This window comes from Caloenas nicobarica, chromosome 6 (genome assembly GCF_036013445.1).
Source record: "Caloenas nicobarica isolate bCalNic1 chromosome 6, bCalNic1.hap1, whole genome shotgun sequence".
Taxonomy (NCBI): Eukaryota; Metazoa; Chordata; class Aves; order Columbiformes; family Columbidae; genus Caloenas; species Caloenas nicobarica.
The window spans coordinates 26589950-26610992 of record NC_088250.1 but is presented as its reverse complement, the minus strand read 5'-3'; the positions used below and the strand labels follow the sequence as shown (position 1 = coordinate 26610992).

At 41.3% G+C, this 21043-nt stretch overlaps 1 protein-coding gene across 4 annotated transcripts in view; it reads left to right on the top strand.

The window, feature by feature from the left end:
• Positions 1 to 21043, top strand: part of SMARCAL1 (SWI/SNF related, matrix associated, actin dependent regulator of chromatin, subfamily a like 1) — a 42583-nt gene that overhangs the window by 1973 nt on the left and 19567 nt on the right. For all 4 annotated transcript variants that reach the window (XM_065637782.1, XM_065637780.1, XM_065637781.1 and 1 more), the window contains exons 3-9: positions 652 to 702; positions 3400 to 3660; positions 4869 to 4919; positions 8744 to 8924; positions 9931 to 10081; positions 12856 to 13014; positions 14820 to 14885. In XM_065637782.1, the coding sequence (XP_065493854.1) occupies positions 652 to 702; positions 3400 to 3660; positions 4869 to 4919; positions 8744 to 8924; positions 9931 to 10081; positions 12856 to 13014; positions 14820 to 14885 (920 nt within the window). The remainder of the gene's footprint in view (positions 1 to 651; positions 703 to 3399; positions 3661 to 4868; positions 4920 to 8743; positions 8925 to 9930; positions 10082 to 12855; positions 13015 to 14819; positions 14886 to 21043) is intronic.

Below are 21043 nucleotides of genomic sequence, written 5' to 3'. Positions count from 1 at the left end.
TTTTAACTTGAAGTTTCAGCGTCTGCTGGAACTGCAGTTGCTATATGCTCTTAGCAGTGCAGCTATTGCTGGGGTGGAATATGTGGTATTAATGGGGGATTGGAAAAATAAAGACAGCTGAAATTGGGAAGAAATTCTGGGCATAAATAGCTTGAGCTTGGATTTAGCCAAGGAATCAGAAGCCTTGCTTTATGAACAGTGCTTTGAGAAGTTCAGTGATGACAGCTGGTCAGAGTCTTCTGGGAGTGAAGGAAGAGAAGTTATTCATAAATTGGTATAGGAAAATGGGTCACTTCAGCTGTACTTCTGAGTTGATGAGCTGATCCTGTTAACTGGGTTACTGAGAGCAGTGGAGTTTCCACCTTTTGGCTTCTTTCTGGTCTTTTCTCCCTGCCTTCATTTATGATATTCTACTTCTGTTTTCCTGCCGTGTGTTGCTGCTCCCTGTGAATGACTGCTGCATTCTTGTCTTAGTGTTGATGTGTCCTATGGCTTTTTTGGTGTCATGTAGCTGTAAACTTGGGTATACTGTTTTTCAGATGTGTGTCAAAAAGTTTGCATGAGTAGATTGAATTCTCTCTTACCTTGCATGAACATTTCACAACAGCACTTTTTTCTACCCCAAGTGATTCATATTCTGCTCTATTTTAGATCCTACTATGAAAAAATGGAATTTCAGCTTGGAAGATTACAGCAATTTCAGTAAGTAAATGAATTGTTGAATGATAAAAAAGAATCCAAATCTTCACCCCCTTCCTCTCCCTTCCATAATTATTATTTGCTTTGTTATTGTCTGGAGTAATGAAAGTAGAGTTACTCAAACATAGCAGTCATCTTTTAGGCATCTAGCTCATAAGATTTTTCTGACACTTTGTAGTTGATTAGAAATAGCTTTAGTTTTTCACATAATCTAAATGCCCAGCAGAGGTTTAGTTTAACTTTTTCTGCCATTGCCGAATTTTTCAGCAACCAACAAGACTGATCATAGGAAAAAATATCTGCTGTGCAGGTACTTCATATGAGTCTGTACTGAGAACTGAATGTGTTCCACTGGCTAATGCTTAGTTTCTAGGTCCATTCATGTATTCTCTTTTTAAACAGCTTTTTATTTTTTTAACATATTTTCCTGTTAATTTGGGGTGTCATAAAAGGAAAAAGGGCAATTCTTTAGGGCTCTGAGTGAGACTGAAAATGGATGTGCCTTTTTTGGCATAACAAGGATGGCTTTATCTTTTTTTTTTTTCTCTCCTGTCATTTTGTTCTGGAAAGACTGAGAGATGATAGAGGCAAACACTTCAGGTAAGCTTTTCAAAAGCACATTGTATTGAAGCAAGTGATAAATCACTATTGATTTCAGTGGGAACAGAATTAGGCCTATGTTGAGCACTTTGAAAAACCCACAGTTGAGTGCTGGTATTTTAGCTTCCCATGTGGGTTGCCACACATTTATAATTTAAATGCTGCTGGTTTGCTTGAAGTCTATCAAGTACAGATAAGAGCAGAGTCTCTGTACCAAGGAGCTTGCGAATAAAGAGGATGGTTTTTAGAAATCAGGCTTTTTTTCCTTAAAACTATCAAATGTATGAGTTCTCTGTGGAAAGTTCTGGTTTACAAGGGAAGACAATATGTGATCAACATTGGACTAGGATAGCAGGGGAAAAATACCCTGAGAAAAGGGAACTGACTTAAAAGGGCCTTGGTTTGAAGTCTTGTGTTAAAACAATTATTTTATAACTTCCCACTGTTAATTTTGTTCTTCTGAATAATGTTGTCCTGTATTACATTTTTCTTTGTACTATAAACATACAGTCAAGCTTAGAAACAGATATTGAAATAAAAGAGTAAAGTATGGTGGGTTTTTTTCAGTTTCTTTCAGTTATTAGTTGTAGAGATGAGCTCTAACTACACAATGCTAAAACAGTAGCATCTAAATTCTTTTGCTTGGTGCACTGGGAGGAGAAAGTCTAAATTGGTGGTTTCCTAGTCCTCTACTTTAAACATTACTCTCACTTGATGCTCTGACACTTCTTCTTTGGAGTGAAAATCTCACATGCTTGGGTTTATTCTGGAAGTCACTTACTTTAAAATAATAAAGGTTGAAGAAATCCAGATGGCTTAGTAACTGGTTAGGAAGAAAGTGTCTGAATTTGTTTCTTTTTCTTTTTTTTTTTTTTTTTTCCTTTTCAAATCTGAAACCACTGAACTTAGGTTTAAATTGTTGCATAGCAGTAAGCTGGACTATTTAAAAAGAAACAGGGTGGATCATAATGTGCAGCTTAAACCTCAGAGGATTAGTTCACCTAGGCTTAGTCTGAAGAGCTGCTGGATAGGGGAGGTTGCCTCTCTTTACAGATACAAGAAAGCAGAATGTGCTTAGTGCTCTTGAGTCTAATGGGCTCTGGAGATAGTAGTGAATCCTTGTATTACTGCAGTACCTGTGAGCTGGAGTTTTGGGGAAGAAATTAATTATTTTGGTGCTGCGAATATACAGTTTAAAAATGGTTCTTGTTCCTTAACCATCACAGTTCAGCTATAATAATAAAGACAACACATGGGTAGAGATTGGCAGAGAGACTCAGGGAAAAGTGGAGTGTTTATTAGTGCGGATAGCTGTGGTCTCAGGCTAGCTGCTATAAAATGCTGTATCCCTTCTCTCCCCATGCCCTGGCATCATGACAGAGGTGGCTGCTGGTGATCAGTAAGACGGGAGTGCAGATGGCTGGGGAAAAGTACAAATCTAACTATAAGACACCGTAGAATAAAGGATGATGGCCTTAAATTGCAACAGAGGAGACTTAGAGGTTTGGACTAGATTCCTTCCTGATATCCCTCCTATAGTATTGTGAATATACAGCATTCCTGCTAGATGAGATTGCATATCAGACATTGATGTCAGGCAGGAGGCAGATATTTTTAGATTTTCTCCTTTGCTATTTGCAGAAGTACCTTCCCATCTTTTCAGGCACATACTATTGATCACCATGCCCCTGTCCTTGCAACTTTGTAAGTGAAAATGCTGTATGATGGTGTGTGATTTACTGCTGAATGTGGTTCTGTAGATTGCCTAGTGAGCCATGTTTTGGGATTGCTAACAGAGAGGGATCTTAATGCAGTGAGCATGCTGGACAGGCCCTTGTTCACCTATAGTCACATGTTCCCTCTGCCCCTGCTATGTTCTCCGTGGAAAATCCCACCAACCTGCTCCTCCAGGCCATCACTCTCTTCTCTTTGTCCCTGGCAGTAAAAGCAGGGAATTGTCATTCCTTTTAAACTTGAAGGTGCATGGTTTGTTTGTCATCCTCTGGTCCCTTCTCTTCCCAAAGCATCCTGTGCGTCTTTCGTTTATCCATGTTCTTTGTTATTAATTCTTTTCTCTGTATCTCATGTTTTTCTCCCTAGTGGAAGCAGCAAATCAGCTTTCGTCAGTAATTCTGGCACCACTGGAAGGAGAAAATGCAATTGGCTTGGCATCAGGCGCTCATTCTGTTGGCAGTAGAGCTGATCTGAAATCCCTCTTGAAGATGTGTAAGAACTGGAAGAAACCCTCAGCCCTTGTCAAAGGGAAATGCATCCTGGTCTCTCGCTTGCGGTTTGAGGTTGATATTGGGTATTCTGCAGAAGTGATTGGAGTGTTCAAACGGATGAATTCCAGAAATTATGGTGAGTCTCTGGTTATTTCTACTTTATTCTAATGACATTGTTGGGGCCACTCTTGGAGTGCTTGTGAATGCTTCAGAGGAGAGAAATTGTGAGAGTCTATCTCCCTGAAATAGCATGAGAGAGTTTACTTTGAAGATTTTGAGAGCTCCTGTAGTTTTGTTTTATTGCTGTATCTATGTCCTGCTCTTTGTGCCAGGACATGTCCTCTTCTGGGCCAGTTAGCTAAGGTGATATTTCAGGACTTGGCATCATTACATTGACTGTTGAAGCAGGATACACTGGTAATTTGCCAGCAGTATGGAGGCCGTGCATAAGTTCTTGTTTTTATTATCAAATGCAGTTGGACGTTCTCATATTTCTACTGCTTTACTATCATGTTATAACGGCGGCAACTGCCTGAGCAGGTTGAGTTTACCAGCAGCTTTCTGGTATTTTTGAGGCAGGTGGAACTGCAGAGCACTTCATATATTTGCATTCAAATTTCAATGGTAAATACCAGGTTTTCCCCACTTGTAATGTGGCAAATGAAGCACAGCATGATGAGGTGACCTGTGCAGTGTCACAGCATGTCAGTGACAGCATGAGGAACAAATCCTGGAGCTCTTGTTCTTTGGGCAGGGTCCTGCCTGGCTCATTGTGTCTTCAGCTGACTCTGAATTCACTCTAACCTTCCCTGGAAGTTGTAGGCAGGTGCTACTCAGGATAAACCTGCCAGACAAGTCTGGCGTTCATGTTATGTTTTAGGTATTGATAAATTGGAGAATTTCCTCTGTACCATCCTGAGCACGTGGTCTGTAGGGTACAGAGGCACAACTGAAAGTGTTTGTGTAACTGACTGAAGTTGGAGTGTGTTGGTTAACAAACAGGAACCTTCTTGTACATTCCTCGTCCCGCCTTGCAGTGAAGAGGAAATGGTTGCCGAAATCCTTGGGCAGGTGGGTTCTTTGTGATAGTTCATTAGCGGGGCCTGACCTTGGCTTGTTCCATTGATGCCACCACTTCTATATGTGTGCTCATACTTTTAAGTTTTCTTCAAACTGTTTGCTTAATGTGAAAGCAAACAGATGAGAATTGATTGCTGGACAAGGTAAGAATTCTTTTAAAGCAGTTCTGAAATGCAGAGTATATGGATGGATAGCCATGTTCTTACAGAGGATTCAGTCTTTTAAAAAAGAGACTTACTACAGTGTTTGTTGTAACTATTGCAGATATGAACACCAGAAAGTGGAATTTCCTGCTGGAGGACTATCCCAAACTGAGTGAGTAGCTGCATGTTCCTGGCTAGGGCTATTTTCTGGGGAAGCAAATGAATTCTAACTTCACTTTTTGGGCTAAGGAGACTTTTGCTCTAGGGAGATAAGTTGCTAATGAACTGTGAAGCAGATGTCTTCCTGTTTTGTCATTTACACTGTTTTCCCAGACTCAAAACTTTATAAATGTGTGTTAGTAATGGAAATCCTTTAGTGGCCCATTGGGAGGCTGGCTCTTTTATCAGATTCTGCACTGAATTTCTGTGCCGTTTCTTAGAGCATATATAGATATTTACTATCACAAAGTTATTTTTATTGCTGATCATGTACAGCAGCTCTACTTGAACTAAGGAGTTGCAAGAGAACGGATTCCTCTGTTCCCACTTCCCAAATTGGAAGAGGTCGACATGGTGGCTGCCAGGCCTTCTCATCCTTACAGAAATTCTGTCTTACTGACTCTTTTAGCTGTGCTTAACATGTGCTCCCCTCAGTGCCAGCCCGCCTTGCTCCCTTTTGTGTGTATCAATTCATAAACCAACACAGCCACTCCTTGCTTAGAAAACAAACATGTATCAGGCTGCTTTAGTTCTAATTCTTCATTTTGGTTTACTACAAGATTTAAGTAGTGTGCACAGTGTTGTGCTCTTTCACACCCAGCAAATTTTGTTTTTCAGGTTAGAGCACTAGATTTTCAAGTCAGCTAATAATTTCTGTTACAACCCGTTCATCCACAGTTGCCGTCTGGATGATGATTGTCTCGCTGATTTTCTTCAGCCTCATATGTTACTGCTGAGTTTTTAACTGATGTATGAGGCAGGTTGGAATTCAGGTTACTTCCATAGCTGAGTTCATTTTGAAGCAAACAAGAAGAGCTGCTTGTTTCTCTTGCAGAAGTGTGCAGATCTGCTTGAAGCAGAAGCATTATTCTTGAAGCAGAATTTCATACTCTACTAAAATGTTTTGGTGTTGGTTGATAGATGTTTAAAAGAAAACTTAGCAAAAAAGTCTATTTGAGAGAGCATCATATCTTCCCTTGCAAGAGGAATCTAAGCATGTAGTGTCACTAGAATGTTCATTTCTTGGTAGAAGTTGACTGGTAGACTCCTGCCTTTATGCCTCTGTGTAATGCAGGTGAAACTGTGACTCACTGATATGAAATGTAGGGCTGGTTTTTTTGTCTTGGTTGGTTGGTTGGTTTGGGTTTTTTATGGATGCCACTTAGAAGAATCTAATCTCAGCAACTTGCTCTTAGCACATCTGCTTCTTAGTTTTTTATGTTAGTCGAGTTTATAGAATACTTTCAGATCAATAGCATTGCACAAGTCCTAAGTATTAGAATTATTATATATCATCCCAGTTGGCCTGTTGTGTTTGCCTTGGTAGTCGTGTGAAGGTATGCAGCTGTAGAATTTGATTGGGATAAGCTTCAGAAAGATAATAAATGAGGTGCTTTACACTTGTGTTTAGAAAGTGTGGCTGAGTGTTTCAGAGCTGAAATGCTGTTGCTCAGGGTAGTTTTTCTCCAGCATGGGCTCCTGCTTCCTTGGGATACTAAAGCATGTTTAATAATTGAGTATCTGCATGCTCCTATGATGCACGTCTTAATAACATTAGTAATGGTTATATGGCTGAAAGCCACATTGTGGGGCCCTGTAGGAATGTCAGTTCATGAAAACAAGTGAGTGTGTCTTGGGGGAGACTATTATGAAACTCCAGGATTGGGGTGTTGACAGGCCCCGATTTCCATGAGAGCTGATGATCTCAGTTTTCTAAAAGGGTCTTTTGTACATGCAAAGGGCCTGATCCTGTAGCACGTGCGAGGTAGAGCAAACACATCATCTCCCAGTTTGTCACTCTCTTGTCCATGCTGGCTGGCAGTTGTATACATCGCATGAAGTATTCAGAATCCCACAGATCTAAGGAAAGCAAAAAAAAAATCTCTGTAAATGTTCTTGCAGGATGTAATTTGGGAGGGCATTTGAGGCTTCTAGCATGTGCCTTTTTAAGGAGCAGCATTCATTTTGTTCCTGTTCGTTCACCTACATGAAAATGAAAAAAAAAAAAATTTCAAAAGCCTGGTTGCCATTTCCAGCAGAGATATCTGTTAGCTGGGAACTGTTTGTAGAGGTTAATATCTCTTTGCCTAGTTGCTCAGTTATCTTTATATAAAGGTCACTTCAGTAAAAAATGTCTGTTGGATGAATCATGCTGGTGGCAGATATATCTTAATCACTCTCCCAGCTCATGTACAGAACAATAGCAACAGAATTATAAGTGAGCAAATCATAGCAATTATGCTAACACATAGCTCAGTCTGTGAGTGTAATAACAAGCTTGTGCTGTACTTTGGGTGGAGAGAGTTCCTGCTATTGAAGAAGTATAAATTGAACTGGAGAGTTTTACAAGTTTGGTCACTGCCCAACCACAAATGGAAATATTTTCGTATGTATAGTTCTTGGAAGTGTTTCCCCCCTTCATATGGCAGGGGTCCATCCTGCTGCTTTCTTCTTGGAGACAACTGAATTCTGGAGGAGCATTTGCTGCTGGTATAGTGAGTTTTTATTTCAGTTTGCATAGCTCTGGCTATTTCTGCAAACAGAGTTGGTTTATGTCTTCCTGACTTTATGTACAAACCAACCACTAAACAAAAAAAAAATATGCTTCCTGGAATAAAGGATCTGTGCACATGCATTGTGTTCCTAGTGTAAAGGTGCCTTTTGTTTCTCAGTCAGTGGTCAAAGACTGACTACTAAACATGTTTTCCTGGTCCCAGCTCACTGCATGTTTTAAACTGGTATCTTTTTTCATAGAAACTTACTGTTGGACTAAAGAGAAATACTTATCTCTTGGGGTTGGGCTAGAGGGGTTACTGGAGGGGACTGAAATAAGGTTGTCTAGGAGGAGAATTGCCCTGATGCTTTCCTTGTTGTGATACATGGGTTGACAGGATGAAGGCCCTGAGGTCTTTGCATCACGGAGGCTGGGGATCCCTTTAGTTCAACCAGGAAGGTTTTGTGCTGCAGGTAAAGTTGAGAAGCTTCATGAATAAAACAACAGTAGTGCTGAGGGACTCACGTGTCAGCTTGTGGGCTGGTTCTGGTGCACAAGCTACTTCAGTCCAGGAGAACAGCAGAGGACACCAGCTGAGCAGGGTGTTTCTGTTGGTAACGTGTCCCTGAAGGATGGCAGTCAGAGTGCTGCAGATGGCGGTACAAGAGCAGTTTCTCTGAGTCTGGAGGTATGTCCTGTTTTCTTATCCAAACATGCTCAATGAGGGGTTATAAAGTGGAGGCAGGGCCAAACCTGTGTGAATTTGGGGAACAGGAGGAGAAGAAAGTTTTCAAAGCTGAAGATGTATGATCTTCTGTAGGTAACTGTTTCTCAAGTCATTCCTGATGGTAGAGACCTCAGAGGTGTTTAATGCAGAATCCCAAGGTCAATCTAAAGATCCTCCTGCCTTCTAGGCTTCAGGAGCTCTTTCGTTCAAATCCATACTTTTATTTCTGAGTAAAGTGTGCCCTAAGCTGCCCTCAGTGTGAATAATCCAGCTCCAGCTGTATTAGTAGCAATCAACTCTGAATGATGGCATCAGTCTTTCATTTTTTTTTATAACTGAGTCTAAATATGAGGGGAGGAGATGTGATTCATCATGTGGTTCTGAAATAGACTTCAGGGAAGAGGTCAGGCCAGCACCTGTGCATGATGCAGTGCTTTCTTGAGCTGTTTCAGGATAAGAAATAATATTGTTGATGAAGTTGAGGGTTGTGCCCTGATATCCCTAACGTAAGTTGTATGTTGCCCTTTCTCATAACAAACTGCTCTGTTCTTTGCAGTGGAAGCGTTACAGAGCCTTGTGTCAGTAGAAGTGGAGCCACTGCCTGAGGCAGTAATACAAACCTTTGCAGCTCAAATACAGAGATCTACATCACAGACAGACATTCCTGATGCTGACCTTTCGGTGGTGGACTCGAAAATTGTGACGAGCCTCATGCCCTTTCAGCGGGAAGGTGTGAAGTATGTCCTTTTTGCATGCTGTTCTAGTCCTTGTCTAGAATTGTGTGCTTTCTGTTGGTGCCCAGGCTGCGTTCTTTTCCATGGAGGACTCCACATTTCTCCAGAGTCTCAAGCTGTTACACTCTGGCACTCTGGGCTCTTGGTTGTTTGGTATGATGTGGTTTGTTTTGTTGGGCGCTTTTTTGTGGATTTCTTTTTTTTTTTTTTCTTTGAGTGACACATCTTTTCTGTTTCTAGCCAGAATTCTTCATCATGAGTCAGGAGAAAAGTAGCGTTTTGCTAGTCTCATAAAATTGTTCAAATGATACATCTCTAATCTCTGTCTTGTGATTCAGTATGTGCCTAGTTTTCATGTGAATTTTTTATCTTGTAAGGTCTTTTTTTTTTTTTCTTTTTTTGCCCCCCCCCCCCCCCCCCCCGCCCAGTGCATCTCTTTTGTTGTTATTTTTTAAATATTAACTACACATGGGAAAGTGTCAGGAAATGGGACCCAGGCCCTGAAAGAATTAAAATGACTAACTGTATGTAGAGATAAACTTTTAAATGTCCCTGTCCCCATCATACATGGTCATTAGTTCTTGACTTTAAGATGCAACCCAGAAAACTCTGTACTTACTGCCGGTAAAGTGACATTGCTATTAGTATTTTCTTAGCTCAGCCAGGGTGAACTCTGGGACAGAATGGGAGTAATATCATGGAAAAAAATGTGCTTTAAATAATCATAAGGTATTGAGACTACTCCTCATATGAAATCAAGGTCTCTAAGGACTGGTCTGAACCACTCTGTTCAGGAGCTTCCAGGAACTTCCAAGCTTTGAGACGTTTGTGAGAGTTGCTCAATTGTGTTAAGACTAAAGGAGAAGATCCAGGTTTACTGAAGAACTCAAATCACTTTCAAGTGATCCACATTATAGGATTGGTGATGAGTTGTGCTCATCTGGGCTGCCAGGACAGACAGTAAGCCATTTCTTGACTCTTACTTGTTTTCCCTCTCTATTTTCACCAGTTTCGCAATTTTAAGAAATGGACGTTTACTTCTCGCAGATGACATGGGCTTGGGCAAGACCATCCAGGCGATCTGCATTGCTGCGTATTACCGAAAGGAATGGCCCTTGCTGGTGGTGACTCCTTCTTCCGTGAGGTTTACATGGGCAGAGGTACTGTCAGCTTGGGCTTGTGCAGGCAGCTGGCAGAGCGCATGTGTGATGGTTATGCTATGCTGCACTGTGCAAGTTAAAATTTTAAAAGATGTATATTAAGGGGGAAAATCTAAAAAGTGTACTAATTTAGCAACTTGAGGGGAGGAAATTGCTTGGCCTTGGCTGTATGGTGTATGCCTATTTTATTTCTTTTTATTGGCTGATTTTCTTTTTGTGATCCAGCTAATCTGTTGGAAACAGGGAGATCGAGAGAAAATATCTCCCCTGATCTTCTGTTAACTTTGTTCCTGCAAGTCAGCTGGTTCCAAGGTGGTGTTTTATTCATCCGTGTCAAAGACAATAGTTGAATTCAAGCAATTGTCTGTTGTCTTCAAGCCCTTCATAGCAGTATCTGCCAGTCCCTTGGCTGGAATAGAAGCCCAGATGCTGGGATTCTCTGCTCTGTACAAGTGGCCCCATTACCACCATTAAGTGTTTGTCATAATACATCTTTTGATCTGTCCACTGTATGTTGCTGAGTCCTTTATTAATGTTGATCAGCAGCCCAAGAAAGCTTCTTTGGTTGGGTAATATATCTTGAAATAAATCATTATCATGGCTTGTATGCTGAGGCTGTTGGGTTGCCATAGGCTAGTGAAATGTTCACTGTGAGGAAAAAAAGGTGAGCCAGAGGTTTTGGGTCAATAATTTCATGCCTGAGCAGGAGAGGGTGGGAGTTTAGCTTTCCTTGGAGTGTTGCATTGATGAGAGAAGTATATTGGTTGGGATTTTCTGGTTTTGTGCTGTAACCAGGTTGTTAGAGCATCTTGGCCTGTGTTTTCACCTCCAGCAGTACAACAAAATGTTGGGTGACAAGAGAAGAAAATTGTTTACTGAACAAGGGAGTGATGCTCGTCATATTTGATATTTCAAAGGCCTGTAGGCCTCTGGGTCAACACGCAGCCTGAATCCATGGCTTCTGTGGGACAGCTGCTGGGAAGAACTTGGGGTCTGTTTTCCTGAAGGACTGGGCACCTGCAGCTAAACTGCTTCATGAGATTTAAGCAATATGAGGCATTTTCTTTGAGTGCTTGATTTCCTCTTCCTTCCCCTACTTCTGATTCTGCAGGAGGCTGTCGTGGAGTTGTTTTATTAGGACATTTGCTTTAAAATGATCTGTGTTGCTTTGTGGGTACATGAAGGATGCACATCTAAGGAAAATGTGTCACAGAAAGTGGAAAAAGGTGGAGTTTATTATGGTCTGTAGTCTGTTCAGTTCATTCTTGCTTTACTTGTTTTACTGTAGCAGTAGAAGCTTTTGTGATGTCTCCAGAGCTGAGTTACCAGAAAGTGAGTTGCTGGTGTTTTATTTTGGCTTTCTGGGCTCAGGCCTCTGAGTGCTGTTACATTCAAGGTGCCATGGGAAGCTAGGAGGAAGATGCGAGGTACTCTTGGGTGAGAATTACTGCAGCTATATGCATTTGGAATTCAGCATTGAAACTTAAATAATTAACAGTCAGGGCAGTTTCAAAACACTTCCTGTGGACAAAAGGTCAGGATCAAGTGAGAAGGATCACATAGGATCACTTTTATGGTGTGAATTAGTCACAGCTGGGAGCTTCCAGATGTTTTCCCATTGCTGCCGACTTTGTCTGGATTTTGGCTTAGAGCCAGCTACATGTTCTTTGGTTGGGCTCTAACCTTGCCTGCATGTTGGCATGTTTTGGTCATGGTGCTTACCGTAAGTGGTGAAGGATAGTTAATTGTTAGTTTCTTACATAGTGAGAAGTGTGAGATGCTCACAGTCAACTCCTCGGGCTGCTGCATGTGGTTGCTGAACAGAGGAGAGGATTTCCACGAAAAACTAAGATGCCATTTCTCATCACCACTCCTTGGATACCTTTCTATAGGGATTGGATCCTGATTGCTAAAGCCCTGGCCTACTCTCTTCAGAGCAACATCAGCAGAACTCAAATGTCGCAGACAGGTTGATGTCACTGGGGACACAATTACAAGGGAAATGGTGGGTGCTCAGTAGTGAATAGGTGGGTTTGAAGCTCTGGTGTGTGGAGCATTTGAAGAGGTTCATTTGGATGATTATCACCTCATGTATTTCAGCTGCTGTCATAGAGCAGCTAGTGTGTTGTCAACTTGATATTTTCATATTTGTTTGGGTTTTTTGTGTGGTTTTTTTGTGTGGGTGTGTGGGGGTTTTTTGTTTTTGTTTGTTTTTAGACTTTTTAAGAAGGAGGGGCAGTGAAAGATTTTTTTTTTTGTTGTTGTTGATCTGGATGAGTTGTATTTCATCCTCATATAGAGTAAGCATTGCTGTAGTGAGAGATGTTTACAGCTTAGAAGTCTTGTGTTTCACAGCCTGAGGTTTCCTGTTGAATGGGAAAACTAAACTTCCCTGTCAGTAGTGGTCACTGCATTCTTTGGCTCTGGGCATAGCAGGTAACATTGTCAGGAGGTCATGCACATTTCTGCTACGGATCAGTTTGGTTTTTTTCAGTAAGAAGCAAGAGTAGAGCATGTTTGAGCTTTCACAGGCTGTGAAAGGTAGATTTGGCCTTGTAGCTTGAGTTCTGTTCTTGATCTTCCCACTTCTAGGGTTGTTGCTTTGGGAAGGCTGCTTACAACAGTAACGGTATTGTGCTCCCAACTGATGTCTGATGGTGGGTGGCATGGCTCCATGTTCTAAGCACTCATGAGGATGCTTTGTGAAGTGCTTTGGGATTCCAACGGAGGACATAAGCACCTAAATGCAATTAGTTGCTTTCCTCTTCCTCCAGGCATTTCACAGGTGGCTTCCATCCTTGAGCCCAGGTAGCACCAACGTCATAGTGACTGGCAAAGACAACCTAACATCAAGCTTGATCAACATCATCAGCTTTGACCTCCTCAGCAAGATGGACAAGCAACTTAAGAGCACTTTCCAAGTAGTTATTATTGTAAGTGGTACACTAAAATTTCAAAGTTAATTGTATGCTGCAAATGGGGTAACCTTTTGTGTTGTACAGCAGAGAAGTGTGAAGAGGACCCTATTTAGGACTGAAGCCATCTTGTAATGGTGGCTGTGATCACAGCTTTCTTCATAAGTAGAAGCAGGAGATTTCTCTGAAACCTTTTGAGATAACTAGTACAGTTTAATTCCGTTTTGGTTCCTGCATTTTCCCTTTTACTGTTTATGGTGCCTCTCTGATTAAATTGTCATTGGGCATGTCCCATGCTGGAGAGAAAAGTGTTTAATGTGGTGATACAACAGTCTTGGAGTTCTATCTCTTTAAGAGCACTGGACTTCAGGGTGGTGTTAGTGTTTATCTAGTAAACCACATAACCTCTCAACATCAAGTGTGTAGGTAAAGCATCAAAAAAGCTTCCTTTACTTGTATTCTACTGACAATCTGCATTAAGCCTTCTTTGATCACTTGTATCATTTCTTTTGTAAATTATTTTGAAATGCACTTTTTAACCTTTTACAGAACCATGGTAAAATGTATTTTTCTAGATTTCAGTTACTAAAAATTCAAAACATCTAGTGTTTAAAATCAAGCTTGGATCAATAGAGACCGAAAGTGTATATGTAGCTTACTATGAGTGTTGGATGTTCTCAGTCTAGTTTTCAACATATGCACCTGTCCCTAAGATCATGACAATTGGAACATAATAATCCTTTTGTTTCTCAGCATCAGATGGGAATGTGGGAATAGATGGAGTTCTGTGGAGATCAAACTACTCATGGGGGAACTAATTTTTGTTGTTGTTGGTTTGGTTTGGTTTGGTTTGGTTTTTTTTCCCCTGTCCCCTCTCTGACAAGACTTTCTGTTGGGGTAGAAATACAGATTGTTACTTTTTTATGCTGGTGCTTGGAGTAAAGGGACTTGGACTCCAGGGCTACTGGCCCGGAATGTTTTACCAGCCCTGAGCTGGCAGATGTTTTTTCTGTGTGTATGTTCAAATTTGGACCCTGTATATCTTACTACAGATGAGGGTAGTTCTACTGAGTGCTGAGCTTCCCTGCTTTTTCTTCTAATCTTCTTTTGATGTCTGGGAACATTAATGTAGCTCATTTGTTAATCAGGAGAGAGAAGGCTGTGCCTGAGAGGCTAAGCAGTTGTATTGTCTTTGCATGCATGGTTGCTTGCTCATCCACATGTGGAAAGATGAGAATGTACCCTTGGTGGGTGCCAATTACTTTTCATGCCTAAGTTCTGCCTTGATACAGCAGGAGAAATGAAGCCTGTTTGGGCGTGATGTCTCAAGTAGGAGGCTATTATCCACCTGGTGAGCCCTATCAGCAGAACAGTTGGGTCCTAATTAGACTTCTTTTTTTTCCTTATTGTTTTCATTAGCCTCTTATTTAGGGAAGTGACACTGTACAGGCCTCCTGCGTTTGCTGCATTTAAAGGACACATAAGGGCAAATGAGTATCGGTGGTGGAAATAATGTTCCTCTTTCTCCTTCCGTCTCCTGTCCCCTTTGCTCACTTGTTTGCGGTCATTTGAGATTCATGGCTTTAAGGTTTGATTTCTGTTCCATTTGCTTGCAGCTGTGAGTTTGAGTGTAGGAAGCCTGCTACTCTCCATGCTGTCTTTTCGTTTACAATTTGATGTGACTATCCTAGTGCTTGAAATATCCTCTGGGATGACAGGCTTTTGTAATATTAGATAGCTGAGAATATTGGGAATTTGTTCTGTAGCCTGCAGCTGAACTATGGATCAGAACTGTCTTAACTTTCATGCTTGTTTTGTTTCAGGATGAATCGCACTTCCTGAAGAACATAAAAACTGCACGATGCCGAGCTGCCATGCCTCTACTCAAGGTGCGTATGCTGGGTGCCAGACCTCCAGCAGCTAAGGCTTCCAAAGCAGCATTGCTCCATTTACCAGGTCTAGGAGCCAGCAACTGAATTCTGTTGTGCAAGTGGAAATCCAGGCAATGTTGTAGATTCAAGAGCAAAATTTGTCTCTGGCTTAGCCACTTGCTTCTGCACAAATGTTAGATGGTAAGACCTAACAAAAGAACTTCAGAAGCTCCGTTGATCTAATTATGGTACTGCCACTGATGAATTTTGTGGCGATGGGAAAAGGGGAATGTCAAAACTTACTGAGTGTACTCAGGGAGAGTAGAAAGAATATAGTAGTGTCAGCGTAACTTGTTTGATGGAAATAATAATTATCAGTTACATCTTGGCACCCAAGTCACTGCCGTATATCAAAATGACATTATCTAGGTCCCTTCCTTGGCTTTGGTTTTGAGCTCTACTGTTACTTTAAGCTTCAATGTATTTGTGTGGCTGGGGTGCAGGAGCCCTCCTGCTGATTAAATGTACTGAACTAGCAGGGAATGACAGAATGGAACGTTAGCAAGACAAGTGACCCACAGAAGGGAGGTCGTATGCAAGTATGTGATAACAAAAGAAATGTAAGTTTTAATGTCTGCCTGTTGTCCTGGGATCAACGAATCAAACTCTCCCTGGTAGCCTCTAGCAGATTAAAGTTACAGGTGGTTTCTCGACACTGCGGAATCTGTACATTAGAACAAGGTAAATGCAGTTCCTCTTCAGCAATTATCAGGAAGTGTGTATACAGAGAAGATTCGACCTGTGATGGCTTTATAACAACCAACTTTTTATATGCAAGATTCTTAATGGCAAGCTGAAGGTGGTTGTCCTTGAATAACTTCATTGCTCTCTTTAAAGGCCTGACTCTTCTCTTGGCTTTCAAATCACTTCAGGCTTTTAATGTTTGGAAACTAAGTAGGAGGTCCAATTTTATGAGCAGTTTGAAGTACAGTAATTAGGGTGTATGTCTGAAAATAGAGAAAAAAACAAAGTTGCCTTATTGCAAAATGCTCAAAAAATGGTGTCATCCTTTCTTACTTGTAGCTTTGTAAGGATCAGCTTGTCGAAATTATTTCCAGGCTACAAGATATGAGCGTGAAAGATGGTAGCTGTTAAGCAGAGGTTAATTGCCTGTGTGCACTTACTGAGAATTTACAGTTTTATGCTGTCACATCACTGGTCTTAGAGAATTGAGAAATGGTGCTTCTGAAACTGAATTTCAGTCTTATAAAAGCATTAAGAGTTTCATGTTCATATCATGCATTATCTCACCTGCAAACAGCATACATTACCATATGTTTCATGTTGGGTGTTCTGGTAAATTTTATTCTCCTGCTTGCTGACTATAACTTCTGAAGTGAGTATTTGCTGTAATAGCCACTCTTCTGCTCTCCTTGCTTTCCAGCACAGACTTTTGCTCTAAAACTAGCCCCTTTGGCAGCTTTGTCTTCAACTGCTAGTGAGTCTTGCTGTGTTTACTACTGGCACAGCACACCAGAGCACTGCTTTAGTACTTGAAAGAACTGCCAAAATATGAGAAGTTTTCATCACTTGAATACTGGATTTAATAACTATACTGTAGCATCTTTATCGTATATAGTCAATGGGATAAAAATTGGAGTATTTTCAGTATTTTACATGATAATGTGAGATTATTGAATAATAAGCATTGATAAACATTCTGCTGGGGATAATATTCTTGCTCTTGCCGTCTTTAGGTTAAAAGTATTAGAGCAGTACTGAGGCTCTTAGACGAGAGTAAAAAAAAAAAAAATCTGTGTCCATAGGCAAGCCCTTGATAGGTGCACTGCTTCAAGCACCTCAGTCCCTACCTTAAGGTCACAGTGTGAAGCCATGACAGTGCTGTAACCAGAGCCCCTGGAGCCAGCTTATACCTTGCCTACCTTCTAAGCGTTGCCACTTCTGTCTGTTGTTAGCATTATATTACTTTAAACTTTCTGAAACTGTCATAGTTGCTTCTATTTCTTGCAAGGTTCCCAATATGTTAAAGTGTAAAAGCTTAGCCTTGAACTGGCTTTTAGGGACAGAAAAAGGGAAAACAAAGCAAAAACCAACCAAACAAAAAAAAAAAAAAAGAAATGTGATTCTTAGTCCTTACATACTACTAAGATTTTTGAGTCCTAATGACACTGGACAGATCTAAGTTAAAATGTTTCTGAGCCTGAAAATTTCTGTCACTTCCACCCATACTTAATGGCTTCTTTTTATCCTGCTAGAATTTGCTCCTGTGACTTCTCTATTTGAATAATAAGTAAAACATAAAAATTGTTGCAAGTGTGTGGACAGAACTGCACAATAATCAGATTAAATCAATACATTCATAATAAAGATGACTTACCTTGGATATTAATTTCAAATCTGCCTTGTTAGTCAGCCAAACTGAATCTTCACCTCTGAAATATTTAACCCATGACTGCAGCATTTAAAGCCTCATTTTAGTTTTAATATCTGACATTGACCAGTTTTCAAAACAAAGTGGTATTTTTAGCCACTCAGTAATAATTTATCTTTTCCTTCTCTCTTGTATATATTGTGGAACAAGTGTGGTATGGAATTGTCAAGCAGAACCATGTATTAAACATGTGGCCTATGTTTTCAGTTGGGAGCTTCTAGATATTCTTTTAATATTAAAAACCCCACAAACGTGTGTGTGTGCAGTATTCAGTATGTGTATATGCAGTGTATCTGTGACATATGCAGCTGCTACCCTGACAGATTTAGGAAAGTTTTGCATGGGACAGTGGGGGGTGTGACTAGAAGGAAGTTTTAGAGCACTTTATGATGGCTGGATGTATGCAATGACGCTCACTATCTGGTAGCTTGCTCCAGGCTGTCATTAGTTTAGAGTAAGTATATAGACAGGTTGTGCCCAATTTATTATTATTGGACAAAACTTTGTGAGGAACTTGGTAATTAGGCAAACAGTAAGACAGAGTGAGCCAGATTTCTTATTCCCTTCATATTCCCAGTGGATGTGCAAACTTGTGGGCGTGCAGACTTGTACATGGGGAAGAATGCATCATCTGCCTACGTGGAACCAGGTGGCAGAGTTTGTACACAGTCTTGTGTGCCTGCCTGCAAAATTATGGAGGTGGATGGTTTAAAAGCTGTAGTAGAAAACAGTCCTTTGATGTTTTTGCTCATGGCAGAAAATCATGGTTTCAAGCTCAGCCAGCTTTCATGCTGGCCAGTTTTTGTCAGCAGCTGTGTGAGATCTGTCCCAAGGTTCAGCATCTCTTATGGTACTCAAGAGGGCTAGAAGTTCTGTGTTCAAAGTGGTCCTTTTGTCATGTTTCCACACATATCAAAGTGAGAATAGCCTCATACTGTTGGGATTTGCTTGACTCCCTATTTTTAGGCCTGGTTTGTCCCTGCCCCTCATCCAGAGCTGTGGCAATCAGTAATAGGACCTACGTTTTACCTTGCTGTTTTCTTTAGTCTTGTGATTGGGACTAAGTTCTCCTGGGTGTACTGAGAGTATTGGTTGTTCCCTTTACCTCTGCCCTGCATCTGCCACCCTCAGAGGCAGAAAGTGTCTTGGTGTTCTGCATTTTGTAAGCATTTTGTTTTTTCTTTCCAAGATTAGACTGGCCCAGAGACATGAACATAGGAGATGGAGTATACATGCTACCAATATCCATAAAACAGCAAAGCCCCAGGAGTGTAGAAGAAGAAGGAACAACAAAATGGAAGTTTTTCACTGATCTGTGGTGTGATCTCTTGGGGACCAGAGTGAAAAGGATTCTACATCCTTCGACCAGCCAAAGTGCTGCATGGTCTTTGTTCTTCTGTAATTGCATTGAGTGTTGCAAGGCAGTGGAAACTGGGGAAGGTCCCAATTGAACATGGATGAGTTTTTTGGAAGCACAAAAGTAAGTTCTTAGTGAAGAACTGGGTTAGGAACTGAGAAATAGAGTTGTATCTAATCAAAGATTCCAGTAGCATAAAATGGTCCTATTCCCGTTGTGTTCGATATGGGCTTTGTTCAATAATGTTTGGGTAATATTACTAATGTGATTGTTCCCGTTGAGCTGCTGTTCAGGTTAGTAGTGTGATGCATGTCCTCATGTTTGCAGGGTTAAAGGTCTTTGTTTCTATTGTGGAAGTCCAAATACATTGTGTGGCTGGAATCTAATACTCTTTGTGCTTGTTTTAATAAAGAGATGCTTAAAAACAGTAGAGGGAAACAGGTCAATGTTGAAGGTAGAAGGTAAGGAGGGAACACAAAAATCTCCGTTTCCAGTGGGAAATAAGTAGTTGCCTTTAGAGACTACAGATTCATATGGATTGCTTGTTGTCACCTGCAGAGAGAAGGAACCTCATCTTGAAACTGGAGAAGCTGTGGGCACTCAAGGCTGCATCTTCAGATTTGCTCTTACCTTCCAATTTCCGTTCCTTCTCAAAATAGGGAAGTAGTGTAACTAAGGAATTTATATTTTTTTGAATAACCACTGTAGGATCATCTTATGACATGCAGAGCCCTATCTATTTTACTGAAATACAGAAACAGACTCCTCAAAACAGCTGCAACCCTTCCCTTTATCAAATCTCCTACTTCATCAGGTGATTATCTCTGTTATTTTATGGCCACTCTCAGATTTTTCGTTTCACAGGATAAGGTATTCTTATGCTGAGCAGTTCAAAATGACAAAGTAAGCAAAAACTGGGGGCATAAGTAATTGTATACCCAGAACCAGCCACACTTAGTTAAAAAAAAGTGTGTCAGTCTGTTAGCATATGGCAGAACTCATGCTGTGAAATTCATTTAACACCGAGATAGTCGTTGTATGTTAATGAGGCTCTTCGCACGTTCAATTATTTCCTCTTGGCATAACTCCCCCTCCTTACCTACACCCCTTCGAATCAGTTGGGTGCTGGGTTTTGACCTTTAAAGTAAGTGCCATTGGGGGTTACCATTTCATAAATTATTCTTTGACTTTCAAAAGTGACTTTTGTAAATGTTATCACAGCTGTGGAATTAATTCTTTCTGGTCTATTGTGTGTGCAAGTGTAATGGTAAGGAATTGGCCAGATGGTTGCACTCAGAGTTGCAGTCAACAGCTCGATGTCCAAGTGGAGACCAGCGATGTGTGGCATTCCTCAGGGATCGGTGTCAAGACTAGTGCTGTTTAACATCTTTGTCAGCAATGTGGACAGTGGGGCTGAGTGCACTCTTAGCAAGTTTGCCAAGGACACCAAGCTGTGTGGTGTGGTTGACATGCTGGAGAGAAGGGATGCCATCCAGAGAGACCTTGACAGGCTTTAGAGGTAGGCCTGTGCGAACCTCATGAAGTTCAACAAGGCCAAGGGTAAGATCCTGCAGATAATGGATGGAGAACAACCCTGTGGGCAGGGGGCATTGGTTGACTTGGGGGCATTGGTTGATGAGAAGCTCAACATGAGTGGTCAGTGTGTGCTTGCAGCCCAGAGAACCGACCGTATCCTGGGCTCCATCAAAAGAAGTGTGACCAGCAGGTTGAGGGAGGTGATTCTGCCTCTCCGCTCTTGTGAGACCCCCACCTGGAGTACTGGGTTCGGCTCTGGGTCCCTAACATAAGAAGGACATGGACCTGTTGGAGCAAGACCAGAGTAGGGCCACAAAGATGATCAGAGGGCTGGAGCACCTCTCCTGTGAAGACAGGCTGAGAGTTGGGGTTGTTCAGCTTAGAGAAGAGAAGGATTGGAGACCTTACAGCATCCTTCCAGTACCCAAAGGGAACCTACAAGAAAGCTAGAGAGGGATTTGTTACAAGGGCAGGTAGTGATAGGACAAGGGGTAATGGCTTTAGGTATAAGGAAGAAATTCTTCTTTGTGGTGATGGCACTGGAACAGGTTTTCCAGAGAATATGTGGATGCCCCATCTCTGGAAGTGTTCAAGGCTGGGTTGGATGGGGCTTTGAGAAACCTGGTCTAGTGGAAGGTATCCCTGCTCATGGCAGAGGGGTTGGAACTAGATGATCTTTAAGGTCCCTTCCAACCCAAACCATTCTATGATTCTATGATAATGCTACAAAGCTACAGTTGTCTTATATTACTTAGTAAGTGAGGGCTACAGAACAGGTCTCCACTAGTCAAGTCACTGTCAGAGTGGCCTTAAGCAGTCTCACAAGCAGGT